At 46.2% G+C, this 18,416-nt stretch overlaps 1 protein-coding gene across 1 annotated transcript in view; it reads right to left on the reverse strand.

The window, feature by feature from the left end:
- The window catches only part of LOC137648670 (E3 ubiquitin-protein ligase ZNF598), a 99,566-nt gene that overhangs the window by 21,851 nt on the left and 59,299 nt on the right, over nucleotides 1–18,416 (reverse strand). Inside the window, exon 4 of the mRNA XM_068381678.1 lies at nucleotides 7,635–7,747. Within this exon, the coding sequence (XP_068237779.1) occupies nucleotides 7,635–7,747 (113 nt within the window). The remainder of the gene's footprint in view (nucleotides 1–7,634; nucleotides 7,748–18,416) is intronic.

An 18,416-nucleotide genomic window follows, 5' to 3' on the forward strand; every position in this document is an offset into this window, starting at 1 on the left:
AACTAAAGCGCACCCTGGCTCTAACTGACATCGATCCTTCCTCATGGGAAGAAACAGCCAGGGACAGGAAAACCTGGAGGAGTACAGTACACCATGGCACCGTGGACTTCGAGGAGAGGAGGAGACAAAATGAGGAGGCTAGGAGGAGAAGAAGGAGAGCGCGATTAGAACAGCCCCGCCCACCACCTACCCTCCCTTGTGAACACTGTCCGCGACTCTTCCACCACAGACTAGGACTTAACAGCCACATCAGGCATAAGCACCCACCCCACAGATAGGAGGCTGATGGCTAACGACAGAACCCAATACTCGGACACGAGTGGGCGCCGACGACGACGAGTACTCATGACAACCGATACAGACCCTCAAAATACTTTGTTTCGTTATTTAATATTTCGATAATGGAAATACTAATATTAATCGTTAGCCTATTGGCAGAAAATCACTGTATTGCCCGGACGCTTTCCGCCGGTGATGTGACGTCACCAGACATAATATGAACTCGACAGATATTAAATCTTTTCTTAATTTATTTTTAACTGAAAATAAATATTGAATATTAACAATAAAAGAAAATAATTTACCACGATAAATCAGTTTATATGTATACAAGAAAATTGAATATTTTCAAGGAAATATTCGTCCTATTTCCGATGAACTTGTGACATCATCACCCTGAAAAAATCGTTGTAAAGTCGAATAGTAGTATGTCGCATAGGTCGTAAGTCGAGCAATACCTGTACTAGGTACACAAAGGAGCATGGTTTACTTGCAGTGGTTTGAGGTCAGCTTGTGCAGAGAACCCAGGCTGCTGCTTTCCCAAAGAGAGGTGAGGATGAAGAAATGAATAAGAGCCAGTCATACCTTTTCATTCATGCAGACTAAAACCGAGTAACAGTGCACTCAACCTTCAACTATTTGTCCAATAAGGAGCTTGAAGTACTAGACCAGCTGTTGTGCAACCACCACAGGGCTGATAGAGAACGTATTGAGCCTCCTGTGGGTCACGTCTTGCAGGTACAGGTAGTGGGCTGTGAACGTAGTCTGACGTTTCCACACCCCAGCTTGAAGAACCTGCGTCACAGAAAAGTCTCTTTTGAAGGTCAAGGACGTAGCAACACAAACAACATTGTGGGCTCAGGGGCGGTGTGAAGGAGGAGGACCTGGATTCAGGGCATGGTCTATGACCCTGCGAATCCAAGCAGAGATGGTGTTTCTGGTGATCCTCCTCTTGCTCCTCCCTGTGTTGATGAATAGTGAAGGCACACGGGGATGGGCTGCTGCTGTTCTTTTGAGGTACAGCCTCAAACTTCTCACTGGGCAGAGTAAGAGATGATCTGGGTCGTCTCTTACAGAGCGGAGACTCAAAACCCGTTAGGAGTCAAATCAGGGGTACGCCATCCCCGGATTCCGAGTCATGGCAACAAACTCAGGGAAGAAGCTGAACGGTACCTCTCATCATTTCCTTGAATGGCCAATGTCGTATGAGAAAACATGAAGTTTGCCGACTCATTTGGTCGAAGCTAAGCGAGCAGCAACACCCGTCTTCCAAGTCAGGTGACGATCTGTTGCCTGCCGTAATGGTTCGTAGGGTAGCCTCTTTAGAGAGCGGAGAACTCGAACCACGTTTCATGGGGAAGGTCTACCTCCCAACTGAGGGCAGATACGTTCATAACTCCCTATGAGTATGGAAAGTTCTGGCAATGAGGAAATGTCCATTCCATTCAGTTGAGCGTTAGACTTAAGGCTGACCGATAGAATTTTACCGCCGAGACTGAAAGGCTCCTTTCTTCCAGCAAATACACAAAAAATTCCGCTATCGCTAGAATACAGTAGTAGTATCGAGTGGAGAGATATCCCTTTCATTATACCAACCACAAAAGACATTCCACTTTGCCTGGTAGACCGCTGCTGATGATTTCCGCAGGTATCCAGAAATTCTGTTCTCTGAGCGAGGAGATGCTGGATAGTCTCCAGGCATGAAGTCATAGCGGAGTTACGGCTTTGTGGAAGATGTTGAAGTGTGGTTGTCTGAGTAGATTATGTCGTGGAGGGAGTTCTCTTGGAGGCTTCGTCAGGAGCTGCAGAAGGTCCAGGAACCATTCCCCATGATGCCACAGCAGAGCTATTAGGTTCATTGAGATTGATCAATGTTCTGGCCTTGTTGAGTACCTTCCTCATCAGACAGAACAGGGTAAAGGCATACACGTCGATGTTGTCCCACCATTGTTGGAATGCATCTTGCCCGAGAGCCTTGGACACTGGGACTGGGAAGAAATACAACAGGAGCCTGAAGTTCAGTGCCATTGCAAAGAGATCCACCAGACAACCCAATAAAGTTAGCTACTAGATGATCCAAAGACCATTCGGTACTCACTATCCGAGATGCTCTCCTCAGGTTGTCGGCAGGCACATTCTTCTTGCCTGGAATGAAGCTTGACGATAGTGGTATAGAATGAATCTCGGCCCATCTCAGCATCTCTACTGTTAGATGGGATAGGGACTGCGAAAAAGTACCTCCTTGCTTGTTGATACAAGTTCATCACCACTAGTAAGTGACCCGCCAGCAACTAATGGAACTGTTGAAGGGCCAGAAAGACAGCCTTCATCTCTAAGAGATTTATGTGGAGGTATTCATTGATTCTGACCAAATGACTAAGGTCAGGTAGTGCAACACGTGTGCCCCCCACCCTTCTTTTGAAGCCTCGGAGAACAGCATTAAATCCGAAGGGGGGGGGACGAGAAGATCTACACCCCTCTGCAGATTCTCGTCTGTCACCCACCACTCAAGGTCCGTCCGTTCAAGGATCCCATGGGGATCAGAGTGTCCAGGGAGTCGAAGGCTTGATTACACCTAGACTTGAGCAGCCACTGGAGGGATCAAATCCTGAGGCGGTCGTTGGGAACTAGACGTGTCAAGGATGATAGGCGTCCGAGGAGACATAGCAACTTCTGGGCAGGGAGTTCTCCTCTGAGAAAGGGTCTAGCAACATTTCTCAGCCTCATTCTCCTGTCGTCTGATGAGAAGTCTTTGTGGAGATTGGTGTTAATAATCATACCTAGGTATACCAGTCTTTGCGTAGGAAGTAGGAAGGAGGGTTACCATCGAGTCTGCTAGAATCAGCCAGTCGTCCAGATAACAAAGGAAACAGATGCCGATCCTGTGTGCCGCAGATGACACTAGGGCAAACACTCTAGTGAAGACTTGGGGTGCTGTGGAAAGACCAAAGCACAGTACCCTGAACTGATATTTCCAGTTGTCTAGGCTGAATCTTAGGTACTTCCTTGAAGACGAATGGATTGGGATCTGGAAGTACGCATCCTCTAAGTCAAGTGTGCACAAGAAGTCCTGTGGTCTTCCCGCTTGTCTGACAGTGCCGTCTCCATGCTGAACTGAGTTTGTTTGACAAATTAGTTCAGAGTTGAGGTAGATGACTGTTCTCCAGCCTCCAGATGCCTTTTTCACAAGAAAGAGTCAACTGAAGAAGCCTGGGGACTGGTCGAGGACCTCCTGGAGAGCACCCTTCTCCAACATGGTCTGGACTTCTGCCCAAAGGGCTAGACCCTTTGCTGATCCCATGGCAAAGGAGTCTATCGAAACTGGATTCCTGATAATGGGAGGGAGAGATGACGTGAGCGGGACCCTACACCCTCAACGAACACTGAGACTGTCCAGTGATGGGCACCGAGTTGTTTCCACCTGTTCCAGCAACATTTTAGGCATCCTCCCATTGGTGGACAAGCTGGGGGAGTGCCTATCCTAGCATTTGAAGCTGCGACCACTCCCTCTAGGATATTTTCCTCCTCTGGAAGACTTTGTGCCCTTCCTGTCTTTGGTCGGAAAGGGCTTCTTAAGACACCATCTTCTTCGCTATCGTCTGGCTCGTCGAGGTCATGGCTGGGTTTGGCTACTGAAGAGCTGATGGTTTATAGGACCAAGATGTTAAGGCCCTATGGAGAAAAGTGTCCTGGTGGGATTTCCTCTACCTCTCTGCAGCCTTTTCCACATCCTTTGTCTCAAATAAAGAGGACCCCTTCCGAGAGGAGTTCCTGAGCCTGGTGATATTGGCTTTAGGGACTTGCTGACGGAACCTCTCAGATACTGCATCTCGAAGTTTCAGGATGGTGTTTGCCCACAAGTTTGAGACTTGGTGGGCTAGAAACTTGATGGTGTGAGTAACCGAGAGGAGAAAGGTTTCCACAGCCTTCTTGGTACTTTTTATAGAAAAATCGTTGGTCCGTACCAGGATTCCCAAGGTCCCCAACCATAGATCAAGCCACGAAGTAGCCTGCATGACATACTTCGTGACCTTCTCCTGATTGAGGATCTTCATCACCGAGAAAGCAACCTGACGGCTAGAAAGTCAGCTCTTCCAGAGAGTGGTGGAGTGGAAGAGCTGGTTGAGGCTCGTCCAAGACCTCATAGTGCCACCGTTGTTGGACACGAGGAGGTGGGATGAGCTTGGCAGAGGAGCCCGAACGATAAGAGGAGGAGAAATCCGAGAATTGTTGCGAGATCTTAGCCCAAGCACCCTTCATCCTGAGACCAGGGCAAGGCTGCACTGGACTTTGAGGGCTTTTGAGTGCCAAAGACACGGTCTAAGTTCTGTCTTCGGCCTCCCAGGGGAGTATCTCTGGGTGGGTTAACCCATTAAGAAGCCTTATAAGAGTCAGAACTTACCAGGACACATGCTCTGATTCTTTCTGCTCCCCCTCTGAGGTGGGACTGAAGGTTCCCTATGAGGAGTCTCTTCCGGAGCTGACTTGATACCGTGGATCATGCTTTGAAGTCGCCAGGGGAGCCCTTTCCCTCTTTCCTGTGCGACGGAGACCTGGGAGACACGACTCTGCCGCTACTCGGTGAGAGGACCGATGGTCTGGAGGGCAAACACTTACCTCTCCGTTCCGGTGTACCTACCTTATCCTCCAGATGGTGAGACTTCCTTGAAGTCGGAGGATGAAGTTTGTCTGGTTCTGTCTGCCTCTGCCGTTGGGAGTGCGTCGGCGAGCGCCTATGTATTGGCGAACAGTGGCTACTTTGCATCTATGAGCTCAAGAAAGAAGGAGCGTGTTTGCGAGTTCTGGCGTACTGGTGAGAGCTGGTGAGCGCCGGGGCGCAGGTGAGTGCTGGCGCATTGGAGTGTGCTGAATAACTGGAGTACGTTGCCGAGCTGGGGAACAATGGAGCGATTGAGCAGGCTGACATGTCAGCGATCGATGACGCATAGGCAACTCTAGACAACGAGAGTGCTCTACACGATGGTTTGATGGCGCGTGCGCTGACGAACAGGAGACAACTGGGCAGTAGGCACGCGTCAAGAAGAATGATGGCCCGCAGCAGCGAAATGTCTGGGCGACCGATGAGAAGGATCTTGGCGCGTTGGTGAATGAAGCGTCCGTCAGCAATGGTTGGAGGGAGCGTGATGGGAAGGGTACTCCTGACAAGGAGGCGAGTACATAGGCAAAGGGGGAGCAGGAGAAGGCCGACCAGGCAAATAGCGCACTGGAGAAAGGCGAGCAGGTGAGTGAAGCGTGGCAGGTTGGCGGGTAGGCGACTGACTAGTGGTCAATCGGCACGTAGGCTGATGAGATGGGGGAGACAGGAACGGTGACGGGAGGTCAGGCGAACAACAAGTCGTAGGGTGAGCTGAAGACCAAAACATAAGACAACGAGCAGGCGAAGGGATGTGTCCTTGGAAGGATGAACATCCTCCAAAAGGCGCTGAGGTGGAGAGTGATCCTCAGGCGGAAAGTCCAGTGCAGAAGTCTGTGGACTAGCGGCAGCATCGCCGAAAGAAGGTCCAGGGGCAGGCAAGGGTCGAGAACCAGGAGACGAAGGACGAGGATACTCCTCTGCAGAGTAAGGCTGCACTGACGAAGGTGAAGAGCCAAAGAGGCGTCTTTTCCCCTAAGGTGAAGGCGCACTTCTGAGGGCGAGCACAACAGGAACGACACCCACAGTTACGCCCTCTAGGGGCCGGTGAATCAGTAAGCTGACCTTCAGGTGCTGAGGTAGAGAGTGATCCTCAGGCGGAAAGTCCAGTGCAGAAGTCTGTGGAATAACGGCAGCATCGTCGAAAGAAGGTCCAGGGGCAGGCGAGGGTCGAGAGCCAGGAGACGAAGGACAAGGATACTCCTCTGCGGAGTAAGGCTGCACTGACGAAGGTGAAGAGCCAAACAGGCATCTTTTCCCCTTAGGTGAAGGCGCACTTCTGAGGGTGAGCACTACAGGAATGACGTCCACGGTTACGCCCTCTAGGGGCCGGTGGATCAGTAAGCTGACCTTCAGCAGCAGCAGTCCTCTGAAGAGGAATCTATATGAGTGAACTCCCCCAAAAAACACTCGTAGGAGAGACGCACCTAGGACTTTGCTTCCCCCTCAAGGGATGTTCGGTAGGGGGGGGAAGCGCAGTCTTCGACAACGGCGGAAGAGTCCAAAGGGGCAGGAACATCAGCAGGATGGGCAGCGGACAACGCCTCAGACACAACGACTTTGACGAACGACAGAGGATTCACCTCTGACGTCGACGAGGGCTGCACGCTAGTGCCACGGCGAAGAAGCTGCAACAGGTTATTATTGGAGGGCGGACCAGGTAACCTAAAGGATGACCATACCTGTAACAAAGGACAAAGAGTCATGGAACCCCTTGTGGGGAGAGGTGGGGCAGCTTCGCTAGGGGAAGTGACACCCTTCTCTCGAGGACAGAGGTTGTCCAGGGGTTAAAGGGCCTAGGCTACTATTCGACAATCCCTCGGAGGAGACCAAACAAGCAGGAACTTCAAAGGAAGGTCAGGAAGTGGAAGAAGAAGCCTTGGGTTTCTTCTGCGTCGAAGAAACCTTTGAAGGAGAAGAGTTCTACTTAGACTTCTTCTTTCGCTGTCTCCCAAACCTTTCACAATGGGAGGCAGACCACTCCCGACACTCACAACACTTACTACCCACATCAACCACTGACCTCTGCAGGAAGGACAAAGGGTGAGAGGATTGGTGTCCTCGGCGGACATAAAAGCATCGCAAGAGAGGTTCTCACGTCCAGGGCAGGTACGCATGGCCAACGCGCACACACACAGAGAAAAGAAAAAGCAAAAATAGCATTAATGGCAGTCCAATATTTGGTGAGGATGAAGAGCAGCAACGACCCTTCACCATCCACACCAAAAGCAAAGTGAGTTAAAAGGTGTGTGAGTGGGAGGGGAGCAAGCAACCCGGCCCAAACTAACGGGATGGGTAGTTAACCCTATCTAAATTTTAACGGCTCGTCCTTTTCCGAAAGTAATACCCCTAATAAATAGCGTACGTTTGTATTCCAGTTACGGAACAAATGAAGGTTTGCAAATCGGATGTTCGTACCTTAAGGACTGTCTGTATTACATTATGAACTATGAACCAACAATAACTTCCTAATTTTTGACACCATATTTGATACTTGGGTAAGTAATAATTTACTTATGTATTGTAATACAAAAACCTCAATTATAATGTAAAATTAAAGTATAAATTGTTTCCTATTTCCAACAAATTTGAATGTGTGGCCACAAAGATTACAACACACTCAATTCTTAGATTGAGGATATCATAACTGAAGAATTATGTCATGCACCAGTATAAAATAAATAGATATGTACATTCTTACCTTGCAGATCAAGCTTGGTACGAAAGGCCGAGGTAAATCTCTCCTCCTGACAACCACCTTCTTCACAGAGATAATGATCTGAACGGAAATGTTTTCTCAAATCATTGTAGTCACTAAAGGAGACAAAGATAGGAAAATCAGCATTAATGTTTTCAGATACTACAGATTCAAAATTTACGAAAAGTAATACAGTGAGCCCTCGTTTATCGCAGTAGATAGATTCCAAACCCGACCGCGATAGGTGAAAATCCGCGAAGTAGGGACACCATATTTACGTATTTATTTAACATGTATATTCAGACTTTTAAACCCTTCCCTTGTACGTAGTACTGTTAACAAACTACCCTTTAAGGTACAGAACACTTAATGCATGAAAGGCGATTTTATATCATGCATTTCCTAAACGCGCCAAAAAGCACGATAAAAAATGGCAACCAATGTTTTGTTTACGTTTATCTCTGATCATAATGAAGAAACAAACGCATTTACACATCTGTGTATAGGTTAGTTTATGCATCGATTATATTGATTATACAGTATGTTGATTTTGTTATTACCAATGTTTTACTTAATTTTTCTTAGGACTTCCAAATGAAATGTTTTTCTTTATGACGCCGCCTGAAACGGCGGCGTCATAAAGTACGCTACATCTTTGATCATCATAAACAAACGAAGGCATTTAACGCGCATGATGAAAGTGATAAATAATGATATTACAGTAAAAGCTTTTAGAAAATATGTTATTACAAATATTATTTACCGTAACTATATAAAATCATACAATACATACGTAGCAAAGCAGGAAAACAATTTACGAGAGAGAGAGAGAGAGAGAGAGAGAGAGAGAGAGAGAGAGAGAGAGAGAGAGAGAGAGAGAGAGAGAGAGAGAGAGAGAGACTGTTTTACGTACGTAAATGTAAATTTTAAACAAAAAAATATGATAGGTTATAACATATATATTCAGACTTTTAAAACCTTCCCTTTAACTTAATGCATACTAAACTAAAACAGGCACAAATATTAAAATGTTAGAATATTAAAGTAATACATGTATAAAAAAAAATAAAGATTGTTACTGTACTCACCACGAAAGAAGTTGAAGAAAAACTTGAATGATGATGACAATGAATTTGCTGCACAGTAGAAATGATGACAATGAAGCTGATGATGTCTTCTACTGTGCAGCCAATGATAGTATTTTACGTCTCTTCAGACGGAGGTGTCTTTTCCGGGGACACCTCTTCAACTTCTTCCTGGGACACTTCTTCAATTTCTTTCGAAGGCGTAGTAGCAGGAAGAACTGGCTCTTTTTTGCGAGGCTGGAAGAACATTGTGATCGGAAGTTGCTACCGCTGCTTCTTTTTTCGCTCGAAGAGCATCCTGTAGAGAGTCATGTCGTCATCGATCTTGTTGCAGAATTGCATAGAACAAACCATATCCTCGTCCCACTCCTGCGACATTTCTTTCAACTCCTTCGCAAGGTTGCAGAGCTTGGCAAGCCGTTCTAATGTTAAGCCCGTTTCTTCAACATTTTCTTGGGTCTCTTCCTGTGTTTCACTGTCTTCTTCACTGGCCGATTTCGTCAGGTCTTCTAGGTCTGCGTCAGTTAGCGGCTGGGAATGGCAGTCCAACAACTCGTCGACGTCTTCAGTCGTCATGTCGCCAAACCCGTCACTTCCAATTATCGCAGCCAACTGCACAGATTTGCGTATTGCAGAGTGTTGAATCTCAGCAGGTGTAAATCCCTCGTCATCGTAAACAATCTGGGGCCACAACTTCTTCCAGCTCGCATTGACAGTAGCAGGTTTCATTTCTTGCAGTGCCTTCTGGATGTTCTGCAGGCACGTGGCTATTGTGTACTTCCGCCAGTACGCATTCAATTTGAAAGTTTCACCCTCATCATCTTGGGCAGCATCCACACACGCAACGAGGTCCGCCAAGGTATTCTTCGTGTAGAGGGCCTTGAACGCCCTGATAACCCCCTGGTCCATCGGTTGAATTAATGACGTGGTGTTGGGTGGTAGGAACTCAACCTGAATGCCCTCATGCGACAGATCAGTTGCGTGTCCACCAGCGTTACCCATAAGGAGAAGGATCTTAAATGGCAAGCCCTTCTCTACGAGATATTTGTTGGCTTGCGGGATAAAACACTGGTGGAACCAGTTGGAGGTCAGCATCTTCGTAATCCATGCTTTTTGATTATGCATCCAGTACAAGGGAAGGAGATTCTTATTTTTATTTTTCAAAGCGCGAGGATTTTTCGACTTGTAAATAAGCCCCGGCTTTAGCAAAAATCCAGCAGCATTGCCACACATCACGAGGGTTACGCGATCTTTGAATGCTTTAAAGCCAGAGGCTTTGGCTTCTTCTTTAAACAGGAAAGTTCGCGACGGCATTCTCTTCCAAAAAAAGCCGGTCTCATCCATATTAAACACTTGTTCCGGCTTGTATCCACCTTCAGCGATAATGTTCTTGAACGTCTCGTTCGCGTAAGTTTCAGCAGCGGTAGTGTCAGCGGAAGCAGCCTCGCCATGCAGGGAAACGCTTTTCAGGCCGAAGCGTTTCTGAAATTTCGCGAACCATCCTTTGCTGAGAAAAACGTTGTTTCTGAGGCTGGGAATCAGTGGATGTCCCTGGTTGAGGTTCATCTACATCATCTTCGTCTTCTTCAGTATGGTCGCCATCGTCGTCTTGAGGTTCCTTTGCCGCAAAATTCTCATACAAGCCCAAAGCCTTGGTTCGGATGGTGTTCGTATCCAAGGCTATGTTCTTCTTCCGGCAGTCGGCAATCCAGACTGCTAAAGCACCTTCCATACGGACGATCGTTTTATTACGCGTGGTAACGACTCGCTTCGCTGATCTGCTAAAGGTGATGGCAGCCGTCTTTCTAATGTTCGCCTCGTCCTTCTTGATGTAGCTAACGGTGGATTCGTTCACTCCAAAATGGCGGGCTGCGGCCGCGTATCTTCTGCCTTCTTTTAACATATCGAGAAGTGTCACCTTCTCAGCAATCGTCATCATCTTTCGGTGGCGTTTAGGCTCACTACCAGCCTTAGTAGAAGCAGAACGCTTGGGAGCCATTGTACAGTAGGGGTTAAACAGAAAGTTCAACAAAAAGTTCAACTTAAAACAGTCACGCACAGCACAGATTAAAGTTCACAATAACGTAGCAGCATCTACCCGGCGAGAGAGCGGCAAACAAAGTGGCCGCGAAAAGATGCTGCGGGTTGGAGAAGTGGTCAAAACACCAATCACAGGCTAGATTTCAAAACTTGGGATCTGATTCATCATCTATCAGCACTTGAACCAATCACAGTCTGTCTTACATGCTACGTAGTAGTTACCAATTCAAATACAAGGTACTACGTATACAGCTTTACGTACGCTATTTTACGCTTGTTTTGTTGTAGGATATGTACGCTTATTCGAGATGTGATTTTTGCAATAAAAAATATTATTGGATGCAGTACTATGTACATATACATACAAAAGATTCATGGAAAAGATGCACATCCATTACATTTGTAGTAGTAGCCATCAGCAGCCTTACACCATTCAAATATGGTATGACTGCATCTGATTTGCGTTTCATGTTCGATTTAATTTTACTACGTACTGTATACTGAATTATCGTATGATCACATTCTCTTTTCGTGTTTTATTTCTTTCTGTACTGAATTATATGTCATATGTAATGCAATGAACCATCAGTAAGAGCAGATATTACTAATTAGAGTATTAATGGAATTAACGAAATACGTATTTGGGGTCTTCATATATCGCGGTATTTTCGAAATTTTCGGAAAATCCGCGATATATGTATATACATGTGTTATGAAAAAAATCCCCGATAGTCGAACCGCGAAGTAGCAAGGGCTCACTGTACTACAAATTCTTAATATATTATGTTATTTTCCTTAGTAAAATAAATTTTTGAATATACTTACCCGATGATCATGTAGCTGCAACTCTGTTGCCCGACAGAAAAAACCTACGGTCGGGATACGCCAGCGATCGCTATACAGGTGGGGGTGTACAACAACAGCGCCATCTGTCGAGTAGGTACTCAGGTACTTCTTGTCAACAAGAACCAATTTTCTCCTCGGTCCACTGGGTCTCTATGGGGAGGAAGGGAGGGTCCTTAAATTCATGATCATTGGGTAAGTATATTCAAAAATTTATTTTACTAAGGAAAATAACATTTTTCAATATTAATCTTACCCGATGATCATGTAGCTGATTCACACCCAGGGGGGTGGGTGGAGACCAGCATACATGTTAACATAAGAAGCTAAGTATCCCGTATTTCATTTTAGCAGTTATTCAAAATAACAAACATAAAATAAATAAGTACCTGGTAAGGAAGACGACTTGAACAATTACTCTGCCTTTTTAAGTACGTCTTCCTTACTGAGCCTCGCGATCCTCATAGGATGCTGAGCGACTCCTAGGAGCTGAAGTATGAAGGGTTGCAACCCATACTAAAGGTCCTCATTGAAACCTCTAATCTAGGCGCTTCTCAAGAAATGATTTTGACCACCCGCCAAATCAAGTAGGATGCGAAAGGCTTCTTAGCCTTCCGGACAACCCAAAAATATTTCAAGAGAAAGATTAAAAAGGTTCTGGAATTAGGGAATTGTAGTGGTGGAGCCCCCACCACTACTGCACTCGTTGCTACGAATGGTCCCAGAGTGTAGCAGTTCTCGTAAAGAGACTGGACATTAAGATAAAAGAAGCGAACACTGATTTGCTTTTCCAATAGGTTGTGTCGAATATACTTTGCAGAGATCTATCTTGTTCAAAGGCCACGGAAGTTGTGACAGCTCTAACTTCGTGTGTCCTTACCTTCAGCCAAGCTTGGTCTTCCTCATTCAGAAGGGAATGAGCTTCTCGTATTAACAGTCTGATAAAATAGGATAAAGAATTCTCTGACATAGGCAAAGATGGATTCTTAACTGAACACCATAAAGCTTCAGACGGGCCTCGTAAAGGTTTTTTAAAATAGAACTTAAGAGTTCTTACAGGACATAATACTCTTTCTAGTTCATTTCCAACCATACGATAAGTTTGGAATATCGAACGATATTGGTCAAGGCCGAGAAGGCAGCTCGTGTTTGGCTAGAAAACCAAGTTGTAGAACATGTAGCCGTTTCGGATGGGAATCCGATGTTCTTGCTGAAGGCATGAATCTCACTGACTCTTTTAGCTGTGGTTAAGCATATCAGGAAAAGAGTCTTAAAGGTGAGATCTTTCAGGGAGGCTGATTGAAGTGGTTCGAACCTGTCTGACATAAGGAATCTTAGAACCACGTCTAAATTCCAACCAGGTGTAACCAAACGACGCTCCTTCGTGGTCTCAAAAGACTTAAGGAGGTCCTGTAGATCTTTATTGTTGGAAAGATCTAAGCCTCTGTGACGGAAGACTGATGCCAACATGCTTCTGTAACCCTTGATAGTGGGAGCTGAAAGAGATCGTTCTTTCCTCAGATATAAGAGGAAGTCAGCTATTTGAGTTACAGAGGTACTGGTCGAGGATACGGATACTGACTTGCACCAGTTTCGGAAGATTTCTCACTTCGATTGGTAGACTCTAAGGGTGGATGTTCTCCTTGCTCTAGCAATCGCTCTGGTTGCCTCCTTCGAAAAATCTCTAGTTCTCGAGAGTCTTTCGATATTCAGAAGGCAGTCAGACGAAGAGCGTGGAGGCCTTGGAGTACCTTCTTTACGCGTGGCAGACGTAGCAGGTCCACCCTTAGGGGAAGTGTTCTGGGAACGTCTACTAGCCATCGAAGTACCTCGGTGAGTTATTCTCTCGCGGGCCAGAGGGAAGCAACTAGCGTCAACTTTGTCCCCTCGTGAGAGGCGAACTTCTGCAGTACCTTGTTGACAATCTAGAACAGAGGGAATGCATATAGATCTAGATGTGACCAATCTAGTAGAAAGGCATCTATATGAACTACTGCTGGGTCCGGGATAGGTGAGCAAAGTATTGGGAGCCTCTAGGTCATCGAGGTTGCGAAGAGATCTATGGTTGGCTGGCCCCAGGTGGCCCAAAGTCTCTTGCATACATCCTTGTGGAGGGTCCAATATGTTGGAATTATTTGTCCCTTCCTACTGAGACAATCTGCTATGACATTCAAGTTGCCTTGGATGAACCTCGTTACTAGTGAAAAGTCTAGACCTGTTGAACAGGAGAGGAGGTCTCTTGCGAACTCGTACCATGTCAGAGAGTAGGTCCCTCCTTGCTAGGAGATGTACGTCAAAGCAGGGTGTTGACCGTGTTCACCTCCACCACTTTGCCTTGAAGGAGAGACCTGAAGCTTTTCCAGGTCAGACGTACTGCCAGAAGCTTCTTGCAGTTGAAATGCATTGTCCTTTGACTCGAGTTCCATAATCCCGAGCATTCCCTACCGCCTAATGTCGCACCCCAGCCTAAGTCCGATACGTCCGAGAAGAGAACGTGGTTGGGAGTCTGAACAGTCAGGGGAAGACCCTTTCAAAGGTTGATAAAGTCCTTTCACCAAGTCAGACCAGACTTTATCTTACCGGAAACCGGGATCGAGACCGCTTCTAGCGTCTAGTCCTTTTCCAGTGAAAAGCTAGATGATACAGAAGAGGACGGAGGTGTAGTCTTCCAAGTGACACAAATAGAACCACGGATGACAGTGTCCTAACCAGACTCATCCACAGCCTGACAGGGCAGTGTTCCTTCTTCAGCATTTTCTGGATGGATAGCAGGGCTGGGGGTTGATCATCTTGTTCAGCAATGTCCTCATCAGAGGGTTCCTCATTCGAAACTGATGAGGAAACGGCAACGGAGTGGGCAACGTCTGACTTGCTGAATCCGGTCGCACTGGTGGATGCGTGACGGAGCCGGACACAAGATCATGGTACTGCTGCACAGTCTGTGAACTGTCAACCATGGGGACGCGAGGAAGTACAGCGTCAACCCGAAACTGTGTAGACTGTCTGGGTTGTGCAGTCAACCCCCTACAGGGTTGCTGAGGTTGCCGCACTGCGTCACAACAAGTCATCTCTGCTGGTTGTTGAACGTCTTCCTAGTGACACACTGAACGTCCACAACCACCTCCGAGAGTCGCTTAACGTCAACGTGCGACTGGCAACCCACACTGGGTCGCACCGGTGGAGGAACCATCTCAACTGGCGGACGTGAGTAGGATACCTCAGCGTCAACAGGGCGTACAACCAACCGGTAGGAAGGTTGTTGGCTAGAAGGTTCTTCTCCGTAAAAAATCCTCTAACAAGGACACAAGCTTGGACTGCATGTCTTGCAACAAAGCCCATTAGGGTCTATGGGAGCAGGTGTGGCAACAGACGGGGTTAGCGACTGAAGCGGAACCATTTACCATCCCTGGAAGCCTTGTTATGCTTTAATTAAAGTCCATAGGAGGCTAAGCAGCTTAAGGCTCCTCTCCAAATGACAGAGTCCTCAAAGGAATATCAAAAGGAGGGAGAACAGCACTTTCTCATCTATAGGAACCATGTCCGAGAAAAGCTAGGTTATCTCAGTGAGGGTCTCACTGGTGCAAAAGCAGCAGACCAGAAGGCAACGTTATGTAACTGCTTGACAGTCTGTGAACTGTCAAAAACTGAACTGTCAACCACAACAGGTGCGTGAGGACATACAGCACTGGGGCATTAGTAGCAGACCAGAAGGCAACGTCATGTAACTGCTTGACAGTCTGTGAGCTGGCAACAACCAAAGCTGTGTGGGGAAGCCTCAACTCCTGACTGACTAGTCTGCTGCGGGTGAGTGGCGGTAACCACAGTGGGTTGCGGAGGCTGACACACCGTGTCAAAACATGGCAGCTTGTGGTAGCTCACGCACGGCAACGGAGTGCTCCGTGTGTCTGTGGGAGTCAGCATACGTCTGGCAGGGCCGACTGCGCATGGGTGGAGGAGCTCTCACAACAAGACTGTGGGAGCAGGCAGCCATGCTGGGCGCACAACCGTGGCAGGTTGTAGGCAAACGGGTGCATCGTCAACCTTCTCCGCAGTCGGAGTGTGGGAGCAGGCAACAACCAAAGCGGAGTGGTGGTGCGTGGTGGGGACTGCCGTGGGTTGCGGAAACTAACGCATCGCGTCAAAACACGCCAGCTTGACTCCACCTTCCCACTGCTGATGCGGTAGCTCACGCATGTTAACGGAGGGAGCCGCACGTCGGCTAACGTTAACATGCGTCTGGCAGGGTCGATTGCGCATCGGAGGTGGAGCTCTCCGCAGCCGGAGTGTGGGAGCAGGCAGCCTCAGCGTGAGCTGGGCGCACAACAGTGGCAGGTTGTAGGCTAACGAGAGCAGAGTCAACCTTCTCCGCACGAAACTCCTGCATAACCGCAGCTAACTGAGTCTGCATAGACTGCAGTAAAGACCACTTAGGGTCTACAAAAAATGGCAACAGACGGAGCTACTGTCCGTCGTGACTGAGGGTCTAAAACAGCTGGTGCGGCAACAGACGGAGTTACTGCCTGTTGCGGTACCACCTTGCCTCTCTTGGGAGGTGTGCAGTCGTCGGATGACTGCAGCAAATCCGAACTGACCCAGTGGCTACACCTAGGCCGTTGGACTTGCGCGGAAGGGACCGACTTGCACTTAAAAGCTGCAAGATTTGGTCCATGGTTTCTTACGAGAAACCTCTTCCGCAGACGAGGAATAAATGGGCTCTCTCGTCTTTGTGTGGGTGGGGCGATCTCACGTCGGCAAACGTGTGTAGATACGCCCGAAACCACGGAGGGAAAAACGTCTGTTCGTCGATCAAGGCCTGTGGAACCCATAAGTCGTTCGACATTTACTTCTCCCTGGGCTTGGGAGCTTGTAAGAGGTCCCGGACTAGGTGAACAACTGGCACGAACAGACGAACCCTCGGACGCAACACTGTAACACTTTGCGCATATCACTTTATCACTTTTGATTTTCTGTTTGCACTTATTTCACTGAAATCGAAACTTTAACTGATTTCTACCTGAAACACGCAATCCTATCGTTCATTAAAAGGTAGTAATTGCGAAAACAGTTTTACAATGTAACAGAAAAACATAAATAAAGATAAAGAATTTAGTGGCTGGAAAAGAGACTAAACACTAGAACAAATAAACTAAGTTTACAATCTCTCACCGCATAAAGCCTGGGAACAAGAATAAAACCCTAGAAACGTTTTACCTTCTTCCCCTACAGCGACTAGGGAGAAGAGTAAAAAACGAGAACAACGTTACCCGCTTGAACGAAACGTTTATTCTCCTCTCTCTCCCTCCGTCTCTATCTCTCTCTCTCTTCTCTCTTGATTTAGCACCTGAGAGAAGAGCCCAATTATATATCGTTAAAACATGTTATTTGCTAAAGGAAAAAACTGAAAGGTTTCCCAAATAAAAAGTTCCTTTATTTAGAATTTAAACTCTTTAAGCTAAGAAAGAATGAACAAAACGCTAGAATCGGTTTACTCTTACTGCAAAGTGAAACCGTGATACACTCTCTCTCTATCGTAACGATAGAGCGCAAGTTGAACGTTCTGAACGTCAACAACTGCGGAGACTAAAAACTAAACGTTAGTTCATCTTTGAAAACAGTACGAGACTATCAAAGAAATTCTTCCATAAAACATTAAAAATTAAAAAAGTATTAAATTCTTTAAAGGTTAAATACGATATAACGGGCTCAATGTTAATTAACTTCGGTTCCAAGTTAGGACCGCCTACTATTAGGAAAGGTCGCATATAAACAAACATAAAAATTTATTTTTTATAATAATTGAAAAGTTAACCGAAGAGGCCTAAAAAGGCGGAGAGATATAAAATAAATGGATCTATAACATGTTAAGCAAAATTACCAAAAACCTAAACACACTTCCGTCTAAGGGAAGGGTCGGCCATTTAAAAGTGAAAGAGAGTCCATACTCTCTTCGTCACCATAATTAAATCTATCGAAAACGAATTCAAGTTTGAAATGAAGATAAAACCCCTGCATAGCGAAAGCTCAAAACTGGAATAGTGTACTTCACCAAATCGTTGTGAAAACAAATCCAGTTAGGGACGGCGTATTTAGTAGGTCCTGCCATTGGCACGACAGAGGAAAAATTGGTTCTTGTTGACAAGAAGTACCTGAGTACCTACTCGACAGATGGCGCTGTTGTTGTACACCCCCACCTGTATAGCAATCGCTGGCGTATCCCGACCGTAGGTTTTTTCTGTCGGGCAACAGAGTTGCAGCTACATGATCATCGGGTAAGATTAATATTGAAAATGTATATTTCTTAGCTATACAAACCTGAGTCATTTATAAGGATTCAATCCTATGTCGATATTCTGACTCGATGACCAAGAAGAAGAAAAAAAAAACTGGTTACTATAATAGGTTACTCAGCAATGCCACTGCTAGGCAGTGCTACGCTCTGCTGCTAGGCAAGCTTCACTCTATCCTAGCCAAAACTTGTGGGATGGATGAGGTGGGAAATTTGCATAAATAACTCAGGTTTGTATAACTGGGAAAAATACATATTGTATTAAAATTTTATACGGCTCTACTATTTACATACTAGTACCATATCAAGAAATAAAAACAGCGAATAAATAATCTTTTCCACTGTTTTCATTTATAAGTTGGACACTACCATCTATGCTTTCTGGATTGGCTGAGTAAGGGTAACTTCTGAAGGATCTTTTTTATTTCCCAAAGAAACAATTAATGCTTGAACAATCATTTCATCATACTAAGGTCAATAATTTTATTCAAAATACTTTTCTCTCATATTCTATTTACTGTCAAGTCTAAT

This window comes from Palaemon carinicauda, chromosome 10 (assembly GCF_036898095.1).
Source record: "Palaemon carinicauda isolate YSFRI2023 chromosome 10, ASM3689809v2, whole genome shotgun sequence".
Lineage (NCBI taxonomy): Eukaryota > Metazoa > Arthropoda > Malacostraca > Decapoda > Palaemonidae > Palaemon > Palaemon carinicauda.